The sequence below is a fragment of the Acomys minous genome, assembly GCF_964271855.1.
Source record: "Acomys minous genome assembly, chromosome: 12".
Classification (NCBI taxonomy): domain Eukaryota; kingdom Metazoa; phylum Chordata; class Mammalia; order Rodentia; family Muridae; genus Acomys; species Acomys minous.
The window spans coordinates 47405076-47416379 of record NC_140493.1 but is presented as its reverse complement, the minus strand read 5'-3'; the positions used below and the strand labels follow the sequence as shown (position 1 = coordinate 47416379).

Genomic DNA, 11304 nt, shown 5'->3' with positions numbered 1-11304 from the left:
GGGGGCCATGCGGTCGCGCAGAAACACAAGGAAGTCCGCACGCACACCCACGAGCGCGCACGGGAACACATACAACCCACACGATGCTGTGCACACACGTCCGCTGCGTTCGCCGCAGCCCCAAGAAGAGATCATAGGGAGGGGCCACGGGCCCGGCCTGGTTGTCTCTCCCGCCGCGCCCCTGCAAGGGCTTGCGCAACAGGCGGCGGCTCCAGCCTGCCCCGCCCAGACCAGCCAGTGTGCTGCGCGAGCAGAGGGGGCGGGGGGAAGGGGTGTGTCCCCTGCAGCGCTGGGAGCCGAGGGTCGGGGAGGGGCGAGGCTTTAGGGGCGGGGCTGCAGCGCCTATAAATTCTCCCTACGCACGGCCATAAACAAACCTTGCCAGGCCACTTTCTAAAGCTACAGATTGCTAACCCATTTTTGCTTCTCCCTCTTCTCTCGTCGTAGACCTTGTTGTTGGCTCCACTCTGTGCTGGCTCATTAGGTAAGCCCTCCGGACGCCTTCCTCCCGCATGACAAGGATCTTCAGATGGGCTTGTCTTCGGGGTGCTGCCCCCCCCCCCCCGCGCCCGTCCTTTGTGGCTTTTGCGGAGACCTGGTGGTGCCGGCGCGGGAGGGTTGCTGGCATCTGGGCTTCCGATTACATTAAGAGAGAAAAAGACATGTCGGGTCTCGCTTTCTCTCTTAACTGGAGAAGTGGAGTTAGGGGGTTGAAATTGGGACGGAGAGCCTGGGAATACCTGGGTCACCCGCGAGTCACAGCTGCCTCCTCTGTTCAATGGGCTCATGGGGGGGGGCACTTTGTGTGTGCGAGCGCGTGTGAAGGGGTGTGGATAGGTTTTGAGATGATTAGGGAAAGAGCGACTGTACTGCGTGTATCCAGGGGGTGAGCCCGGATGAGTAGACTTGGCGGGGAGTCTGGAGAAGGTGGGCGAGGGAATGTTTATTTTAGACCTCGTCCGGAACCAATGTGGTCAGAGCCCAAGTTCCCAGTCGCAGAGCCCGGTGCTCTCCAAGCTGTGCGTGTGAAAGAACATGTGTGTGCTGGGGGAGAGTCCGGGGTGTGTCCCGGCGCGTGCAGCACGCGCCAAAGCGAGTGTTGGCGGCGGGTGCAGCACAGGCAGGGTGCGGCCCTCTAGGTAGTACTGGGTTGGCCGTGTGGCTGCGCGGGAGAGATGGCTTGTGCCTCCAGGGTCGCGCGGGCTTCTGGCAGCCTCGGAGTTGGCTGTGCCTCCCGGCGTTGTCATTTTCTCCTCCGCCTGCCTACCCCCACCCTCTTTCTTTCTCCCAGGCGGTCTTCCCTGATGTTCTAGCCCGGGAGAGCAGCTGGAACTGCTCCTCCGTTCCCGGGAGACCCATCGCGATCTCTGATTCAGCCTGTTGGGGAGATTTGGAAAGGGAGTGCGGAATGCTGCAGGCTCCGGGGGGTGAGGGCGAGGGGGACATGCTGTCACCGCCTCAGACAAATTAGTAGCTGAAGCTAGGATTTGTGGATCTCTTCCTTACCCTTCCGCCTCCCGCCTTTTCCTGTCTGTCGCCCCTGCTGGCAGTCATCTTCGGATCCCCAAGCACCGCCCCTTGGGCTCGAATGTAGGAGAACAGCAGGTGGGGGAGGGAAGTCCAGTGGTCCGTATCCTAGAACAGCCTTCAACTCTCCCTCACAGATTTCCCGGGCATGTCAGCTTATCTGAGTCCTTTAAGCTCCACTAGAGGATGGGAAATTCAGGTCAGCCAACGCCCACCACCCCAAGTGAACTGATGGGTGAAATGAGTTTCAGGGCAACTCTTTCAGGTTGTTTCTTCCTGTTAGAAATCTTAGCATCTTGTCTATTTAACATCTGTGAGTGAGAGAAAGCTAGGTGCAGAGGAAAACCTCCAAGACTGTCTTCAAGGGACTTGCCAACTTCTGGGACAGTGGCAGGGAAGTTGGTGTATGGGTGGCTCAGCCAGCCCCTGGACAAGATGATAACAAAAGAAGCTAAGAAAGGTGTGAAGGAGGCTTTTCTGGAAGGGCTGGAAAGTCTCCAAGGGGTGGGACTCTATAGTAAATGCTGTCAGGGAGTTAATTTCACCTGTGCTACCTTAGCTTGGAGGAACTTTGTGTCCCAGTGGCCAGAACCAAGTACCTGCCATACCAAGGAGGACTTTTCCCGCCATACCAAGGACAGTAGCCTGACCTCATAGGATGAGCTCAAACGCACATTTAAAATGCCTGGGACAATTATACTTTCTGCTCTGACTCCCCCTTTAGGCCCAGGTAGGCATATGATACAATCCTGTCCCTGGAGGTTTGCTTGCTTCCTGGGTTCCTTGTAGGGTCTCCTGCCTTGGCAAGCTATCCCCTGCCCCCCCCCCCAAGGCAAACCAGAGACTGCTAACCACTAGTTGTGGTGTTTGAAAAGGAAATCCATCATCTTGTCCCGTCTCTTGCCACTTTGGAGATGAGGACTGAGATCAGAGATGAAGAGGCCTGTTTGAGGTCAATGAGAGCCAGAACTCCATTCAGGAACCTTCTCAGAAGTCTCTTGGTTAGCACTGAACTTGAAGGTAAATAGGAATCTATCTTCTTAACAAGTTTCAGGTGAGGCCACAAGGAGGGAAAGGCAGACTAAGTGACTTCCGCCCCCCCCCCCCCCTTTGAAAGTGTTTATATCAGGGGCTGAAGTAGAAGCAAAATCAGTTTAGCTAGAAAGAGACCAAGGTCACAGTCCCTCCACCTGGTGGCTTTCTGAATTAGGCATTACCCCACCCATCCAACAGTGCTGGCCCCTGGGACATTGACCCCCTCCCCCCACACTCCAGCCCCCTCCCCGCACCCCTGTGGCCTGAGGACAGAAAGAAAGTGATGTGTTTTTCTGATGACCCTGAGCTTCAGGGCTTCCCTTAAGATGTATCTCCAGAGGCTCCATCTAAGGGGTGCCTCAAAGTTCCCGTGGCTTCCGAGACTAGCCAGTATAATGACTGGCATCTGAGAGTCTAGGCAGAGCAGGTAGAGTACAGGCTAGGAGGAAAGTCTGGGCTAGGGTGGACAGAGCCTCTTTGCCTTCTTTTACTAGCTTCAGTCTACACAGGGACGCTGCCTGAGCCGCATCATCTCTATTGAGTGGATGAGGAAGGCAAAGGCTTGTATGAAGCTATGTGGCTGAAAGTGGGAGAACCAGACGGGCACCCTTTGAGTCAGGCCCCAAAACCTTTTCGTTCTAGCATAAGAATCTATCCAAGTGCCTGGAGAAAGCAGGGCAGACAGAAACATGCAGGGGGCAGTTAGGGGCTTTGTGCCTTAGTTTCCCCATCTATAGAGGGAGCATCATATAAGCAATCTCAACTGGGTGTGTAGAACTTGGTTAGGCTGATCTGTGTGAAGTGAGGCCAGTGCTCAGCACATGAGGAGCAGTGTGGAAGTTGCTCACAGCAACTACAAACGCGTCTCTAGAGATACCTTCTTGACGATCAGTCTGGAACACTGTTCGTTATAACCCTAGCCAGATCTGTGACTAGTCCCAGTGGTCCCAGGCTTTGCTTTTTGAGATTGTTCAAAAACCCAAATAATACCAGGAGTAGGTTGAAAGTAGGCACTGGGGGATCCTTGCTCTAGGAGGCTGGGGTACAGTAGACAGGAGGAGGGCACACCTGCTGTGCCTACTTGGCTCACTGGGCCTGGAAGTTCATATCTGCTTAATACTTGCCTTCTTAGAGTGCTGTGTGGTCTAGCATATTGCCTCAAACATTTGAGGTAGGGAGACAGTCTTAATTCCCAGGTTAGAAAACAGGCTGAGCACCTGTCTAGAATCAGGTGAAAGGACCTGGGTCAAATGGCTTCACCTCCCCCTCCCCCCAAGTCACCTCTAAACCCTCACCTTGCTCCTTCAGGTCACACAGAGGCCCAGCTTTGGGATGTGTGGTGAATCTGGTGGGCGCTCCGCAGGCCAGGGCCTTCTTGATCGTGTCTGATCCTAGGCTAGGCCCTCTCACTTGCCTTTTGTCTTCCTGGGAGGTGGGTGGAGCCGCTAAACTTGGCCTCCTGTTGGTTTATTGGAAGGAGGTTTGTAGAAGGGGCAGAATAAGAAGCGAGGTGGCTCAACAGGAAGCTGGCTGCAGAGGTAGAGAGGCACCCATGTTTGGGTGTTGTGGAGGAGTGCTCAGGCCCTTAGGGAGAACGCGAGGAAGTCTGCCTTGGCACCTCAGAATAAGAACAGGCTTACAACATCAGGCCACAAACAGCCTCTTTGAACCAACAGGTTCTTCCTTTCTTCTCTATTTAGTAGGTAGAAAGAGAGGCTCATAAACCTGTGGGTTTGCAGTTCATCTTTTATAGGTTCTCCCTTCCCTTATATATCTGAAGAAACTTTTATATCTTAACTTTGTCATCTTCTCCCTAGAGAGACAGGGTGCTGGCCGGCCTCCATCTTCACTGGTTTCTGTCCCCAGCTTCTCCTCATTGCTAGTGAGATGGATCTTAAGTAGACCTCCAAATGCAGATATGATAGAGCTTCTTAAGAGACAGGTGGCTTTGAATCTTCCTCACCTAGCCAGCCCCTGCCCTGCCAGACGTTTCCATGGCTGGTAGCTTGGCTGAGTGCCCGCGCTGTTCTCATTTGTCCTGTGGGATCACACTGTCCTGTCATCTACCTGCTTTTCCCATTACCCACTCCCAGGGCCCGAGATCCTGGCACTTAGTACTCTCCCCATGTCTGTCCAAAGGAAATCTCCACTGACGAGGGAGATAAACCACGCCATCTGTATAGGAAGCACTGGGCTGGGGGGGGGGGCAGAGGCGGGGAACTCTTCTGAAGTATGGAGGCCACAGAGCCATTTTGGGGAAGGATCCCATTAGGGTGGCCAGCATACAGTCTGGTTGATCTTGGGGACAAAGGATTCTGTGTGAAGAACTATTTCCATCCTAGGCTAACACTGGCTCTGTGATGCCAATAAACCACCCCAGCCTCGCCAGCATAGCTTACACCCATCCCGCGGATTCACAGAATACTCTTCCCTGGTGCAACCAATGCCCTTCTTCGGACTTCCACTTACTGCCTTATCCCTCAGCCAGTTGTGTGCCAAACCACTAACGGCCAGAACTCCAGTGCCAAGACACCACTGAGCACTTTGGGAAGATGAGGAAGCGCAGGTTCCTGGCACGCCCACCTCCTGCTGTTCTGCTCTAGCCAGCTCTCTGCTCTGCTTGCCTCACTGCTGGTTCCTCCCCCCGGAGCTCCAATTGAAAACCCACAGCCCATTTTCAGCTGGGACAGGTAGTGCAGCCCTGTAATCCCAGATATTGAGGCAGGAGGGTTGCAAGTTCAAGGCCAGCCTGAGCAACTTGAGACTGTCTTAGAAGAAAAAGTGTAGAAAGATGGCATGAAACATAGTTCAGTGGTAGAGTTCTTGGCAATATGGTAGGTTTGGAGTAAAGCCCCCAAAGTTTCAGTCCCCATAGATACTCAGGAGTGAAGCAGCTTTGGTTGCCTGACAACAGGAGGCTTTCTCCTTGTGACCTTTTTCCGTTTTTCCAATATGGAGCAAGGCAGTGATGCCCAGTATTCTGCAGAGGCCTGAGGCCCCAGAGGAACCCCCATCTAGAAGTTTCTAGTGTTTGAATATCACTGAGAATTTACATCCCATTCTATACTTCCCCTAACTGAGGAGCTTTCTCAGGTCCAGCCTGTCCACTGAACTGTGCATAGCACTCTTTGTGAAAAGGATTACATAAGAAAATCAGCTCAGAGCTCTACTGCCCCACCCTTTACCAGGGCCTTTACTTTCAAAAGTTAAGAAAATACCAAGATAGCTGGGTAGGTGCTTCGCAGAATGAACCCAGAGTCTCTTTGAACTCACATAGAAATGTCCCCAACAGGCATGTGTGGGAACCTGCACATGCCCCAAGGTAGTTTTCCCTGAGTTAGCACCGAAGTGAGACTGCCCTCTAGACATCCCTGGGGTTGCTGTTTTAAGGGGTTGCTATGCTAATCCTGGTAGCACAACACTGACTGACCCCCACCCCAGGCTCTGTAAAGGAAAACTGGGAAGAATACCCAAGCTTCTGTGACTGCTACCTGAAGGGCAGAATCTGGGCTAGCTGCTGATATAACAGTGCTGGGCCAGCCATGATCCCCTCTGGTTTTCCTTTCTCTGCTTCTCTGAGGGATTCCCGGAGCCTGTTGTCTGCCTCCAACAAAGGGATGAGGTGCCCATCCTTCTCTAGGCCACAGGATCTAGAAAAGGGAACCCTTGGGAAGTCACGTAAGGGACATTTACAGGGTTCCTGATGCCTTTCAATATTGGCAATGCTCCTACCTAGGACTTCTTTGAGCACAAAAGAATGGGTGTGGGGCCATGGAAGTGACCTGTGGCATTTATTGTGGTGTGGCCATGTGGGGTTTCATGCTTTCCGGCCCACCCACAGAGATGCTGTTTCTGGGACACTGGGTCCTGGAAGTCCCAGAGCAGCAGCTCATGAACGTGTCTTTGCTGGATGTCCCATTTGTTTCATCCCATGGGAATTCTAAGGGGGCCCAGGAGAGCTTGCCCAAGAGGGCAGGCAGAGGGCTGGGTTCCACAGAGTAGCATCAGCTGAGAGGAGGTACAGAGCTAAGCAGAGAGCCCAGTGCCAGCACAGAGGAGTCTGAAACCTGATGAGGAAGAGAGTGAGTCAGGGCCAGCCAGCCAGAGCTGAGCACTCTGCACAGGGTACTGTGATCTCGGCGCTATGCCTTCCTGCCTGGGTTCCCCTGTATACAGAGTTTGTTGGGAACCATGCAGTATCCAAAGAAAAAGCATGCATTCTGTGCAAGTGGACACACCGGGGCTCACTGGGGTGAGAACTTGGAGTCACGAGGCAAGAAGGTGACCTGACCCCCATGCTGGGAACTCCCAAGCCATGTCCTGCCACCTCTCCGAGGCTTCATGAGAATTTCAGCTTCTGTCCCCACTGCCCTCAGAGACTGGCTAATGATTCTCAAGTGGCCTTGGGTTGCCAGCGGTCACTCCAACCATTGCCCTCTGAGGCCCAGAGTTACATTTCTCCCTGTTCCCAGCACATGTTGGCCTGCCTTGGCTTAGCCAGGAGCCCCTGAAGTCTTGTTCATTGATGACTAGGATGTGTTTGTCCAGCCTTCTTGAGCCTTGCCACTCAGGGTCTAACATTGCTGGTGTTAGGGGGACCTCATGGTGCTGCACTGAGGGCTGGACACCTGCTTGCTCTTTGCTGAGCATTTTTTTTTTTAACATGTCCTCTTCCCTGCTGGGCCACTCCAGGACTAACAATGTGTAGAGCACAGGCTGTGGCCTCACAGTGCCACAGGAAGAAAGGACACTGGCTCATTAAACAGCCATTTGCAGATCCTTTCTGTTGTTCAGTTTAAGCCCTGCTGTTTGGCTAGGAGCAGGGCTTATGATGGCCCTGGCATCATATACACATAGATGCACACACAGAGGTGGAGCGTCAGACAGCTTGCAGTTCCGAGACTGACAGTAATACAGACAGAGTCTGCTTCACAGCCTGCTACTTAGCGCCAGGTGGCCTTCACTCCTCTTTTAATTTTCTCTCAATTCCTGGAGCAGGCAGGTGGGACAGGAAGAAGCAATGCCAGCAAAGCTGCCAGCTGGTGGTGTGACCTGAGGCCCTGCTTCTGTCGGAGACCTTCCCTGAGAGGAGATCTGCTTTCCTCTAATCCTCGCAGCTGGCTGAGCGAGCGGAAGTCATGATGCTCGCTGGCAATAGTGCGTGGATGTGAACATGTGCTGGATGAAAGAATTTTGTCTAACAGACATTTTCTGGATACCCACTTCATACCAGGAACCACTAAGCTCAACCAATCTCAGGCAGGTTTGATTTTTGCATCCAGGGGGCATTTGACAATGTCAGCAGGCATTTGTAGTCATCACAGCTTGAGGGTGTGGCTAGGGCCAGGGATATTTCTGGGCATCACAGGATGCTCAAGGGTCTGAACGTCATAGTGCTAAAACACACTGGTAGGTCCGTTTTTTCAGGCTCTGGGAGGGTCAGGGACAGATGTACCACTTGGCTACGGAAGGAGCCTGAACCTGAGCAACACATACAAGGCTGAAGTCCTGGGAGCAATCAATGGCTCATCCGAATCACATGCTACATTCTCCTCAACACGGCAGTTGCTTTTGCTCCTGATCCTTTGTGGGACACTTAATAGTGTCCTTCTGGAAGAAACCAAGGCTACATGAAGGACTTTGTGCACTGCCCCTGTCCTGCTGCTGGCTAATGGCAGCTTTGGAGGTGCAAGGCAGAATGGGTGGTGTTAGGGAAGAAGAAAAGAAGCCACAGGATGGTTATAGCTGTAGCCCTAGCTGTATCCAAGAGACCTACTTTTGTCTTTTAATATGATTTAATTTTTTATACTGAATGTCCCAATAAGACTATCTCTCTACAAAAGCATGTGGGAAAAAAAAACATATGAAAGGTACTTTTGCTGGGCTGCCAAAGCCAGTTAGAGACTGGCCTCCTATTGGTCCTGTCAGGAGAGTGTATGTAGAAGGCTGATGCTTTGGGACCCACCAGCTGGCGAATACACAGAACAGAAGTTGCCCGCTATAGCCCAGGTGCATGTAGTTCTGGTTAGTGCACAGTCTTGGCTATTGACCTGGACAGAACCGGTGTTTCCACCCTCAGAACATTCTGTCCCCAAGCATACTCCACAGGGTGCTGAGAGACGTGGTCTCTCCCTACCAGCTCTGAAGTTGTCACCCAGACAGGGATGTGTCAGCCTCCGCACTGTTATCATAGTGGGTGAGGTGGTCTTTGCTGTGGGGCTTTCCTGGCCATTGTAGGATCTTTAGCTTGACCTCTCCTCATCCAGATGCACCCTCCTCTCATGGCAGGCTAAGAGGTCTTGAAACACTGCAAAGGGGCCTCTGGGAAACCAATCATTCCTAGTGGGGATGGCATCCAGTGTCCTTCACCTTTGGTCTCTCATCAAGCCTTGGGGCCCTGTGGCTCCAAAGAGCAGATTGGCACATGCTTGAGGTGTCAGGGGCTGTACCATCTTCCAGCACTTCTCCTCCTGTGCTCTGGGGGAGGGTGAGAGGGTAGAGGTGGGTCAGTCTCTGGAAGTTGAGTGAAGGAGTTTAGTTTCTGGAGGAGGAGGGAGTTGGCGGAGGCTGGCGCTGCACTCCAATGAAGTGATGGTTTCTAGAGACTGAGAAGAAAAGAGAAAACTAAGCTGGATCAGTGTCTTGGTGCATGCAGAAGACTTTCGCAGTGCGTTTTGCAAGCAAGGGGAATTGAAGTAGCTGCTAGAGTTAGGACAGTAGAGGCACAAGGCAGGGCACTGCCTACAAAGGAGGGCTTACAGGCAAGGGCTGAAGAGGCCCTGTTGGAACCCACCCCATGGAGAAGCTGAAAGCTCTGAGCAGAGTGTGTTCAGAATCCTTGTGAGCTGCGAAGTCCTCCACTCTCAGCATGAGAGGTGGTGCTGCCGGGGCCCAGGGCTTCTGGAAGCTCTCTCTAGGCTGTGTAGGCGAGGTGTCCCACGGCTAAGGTCTCGGGACTACGAACCTGCTGAGCTAGCAAGACTCTCAAGAGCATCGCTTTTCATGCCTGCTGCCTCCGAGCTGGCAGCGGCCCGGGGAATGTTCACAGATATAAAACTGACTTTGTTTTTTGAAATGTTCTGGATCCCAGACCCCCAAAGGCTGCATAAAGCCGTTCTTGTGAGGCGGTTATCTACTGGGGAGAGTAACACTGGGGCCCCAGACCAGCACACCCCATCTACCCACGGCATGGGTAGGAATGAGAGCGGCCTGCTTTCTCAGGCTGATCTGTAGACGAGGGTCACAGGACTCCCATGGGCTCGGGCAATTAGATCTCAGGGATTTTTTGATACCTTAGTTCTTTTTGCTCCAGTATCTATAGGGCCTTGAGCAGCTGAGGTTCTAACTCATACTTTGCCTGGCATGAGTAGCCAGAGTCTATATCTTGCACCCGTGTCAGGGCATTCTCCACTCATTCAGGCCTCTGGGTATCACCTGCGACACTTCTGGTCCACTCTGTGACACTCCTTAAGCCTCACCCTCCTATCTGTGGGTATTTACTTTTACAACTTGACTGTGGATCCAGAAGATTGTGTGTTTATCTCCGAGACCTGTACATAACACCCGGCCTGTCCTTTCCCCAGATTTCCCTGCTCTTCTGAGCTCTGCACTTGTCCATTTCTGGAGCCCTTGTTTCTTGGCCTTGTGGGGTAATATGTTCCAGTGTCAGCCAGGGAGATCCCTGTTGCCATCCTTGCTTGCCCTTTTGGGGTCTGGCTCAGAGAGAGCCATTCGCTTTAGGGTCATTTTCCATACCTTACTGAGTGCTCAGTGCCTGTCAGACCATTGGCCTGAGGTTGTCCCTGTCTCCTGTTCCCTCCTCTGTGGTTAGGCATCCCAGAGTCCTGATCAGAGGTGTATATAGATAGTACCCAAACACTGTGGTACCCAGGAGGCCTTTTGGTCCCTTTGTTAATCAGGGATATCTGGCTTTTGGATCAGCGGCAGGGTGTCCTTCTAGAATGCACCAAGAAGCATCAGGGTGTGCTTGGTGACTCTGGACTAGCTGTGGCACTTGCTTTTGGTTCTCCATCTATTGGCCTTGCTGTAGTTGTGACTGTGAACCTGGTTCCGCTTTCAGAAATCTATTACCCAGTTCCACTAGGAATCCTGGGAAAGGCTGAGGGCATGAGGGCCTCCTTGTAGCCCACAGCATGGGCGTGCATGTGGGTGGGAAGAGCCGGGGACAATAGGGAGGCCTGGCCTTCTTGTTTGCGCCATTCGTGTATTAGCTTCTTCCATGGAAGTTATCTCACTGGGAAGTGCTGACCTCCTGGCCTTTTCCTTCCTGGTAGGTCTACGATAGCAGGGAAATGTCCCGCGAGCTACAGGACGTGGACCTCGCCGAGGTGAAGCCTCTGGTGGAAAAGGGGGAGGTAAGTGGAGCTACTTCAGGCTACCCCCATCACATGCTCATAGTGGGCACACACACACACACACGCACACACACACACACACACACACACACACAGAGAGAGAGAGGGAGAGAGAGAGAGAGAGAGAGAGAGAGAGAGAGAGAGAGAGAGAGAGAGAGAGAGAGAGAGCGCACAGGTATTGGTCCCTTTTGTTTCTATCTGCATTTCCTGACTCTTATTTATCACCCAGTCACAACCCCTTGCAGCAGGCCACCTGCTATTATTGATTTACAGTGTTCCAGCCCCTGTGGGCCTCTGCATCCTGCTTTGTTTTCCTGGCCTCTCTGGCATTTGGCACCATCAAAACCATCTTCTGTACTGGAGGCTC

The 11304-nt window shown here is 52.8% G+C and overlaps 1 protein-coding gene across 1 annotated transcript in view; it reads left to right on the top strand.

Annotated features, from left to right (window-relative positions):
• The first annotated feature begins 325 nt into the window (after window positions 1-325).
• Window positions 326-11304, top strand: part of NDRG1 (N-myc downstream regulated 1) — a 42816-nt gene continuing 31837 nt past the window's right edge. Inside the window, exons 1-2 of the mRNA XM_084750392.1 lie at window positions 326-484; window positions 10857-10937. Coding sequence (XP_084606518.1) covers window positions 10875-10937 — 63 coding nt within the window. The 5' untranslated portion in view covers window positions 326-484; window positions 10857-10874. The remainder of the gene's footprint in view (window positions 485-10856; window positions 10938-11304) is intronic.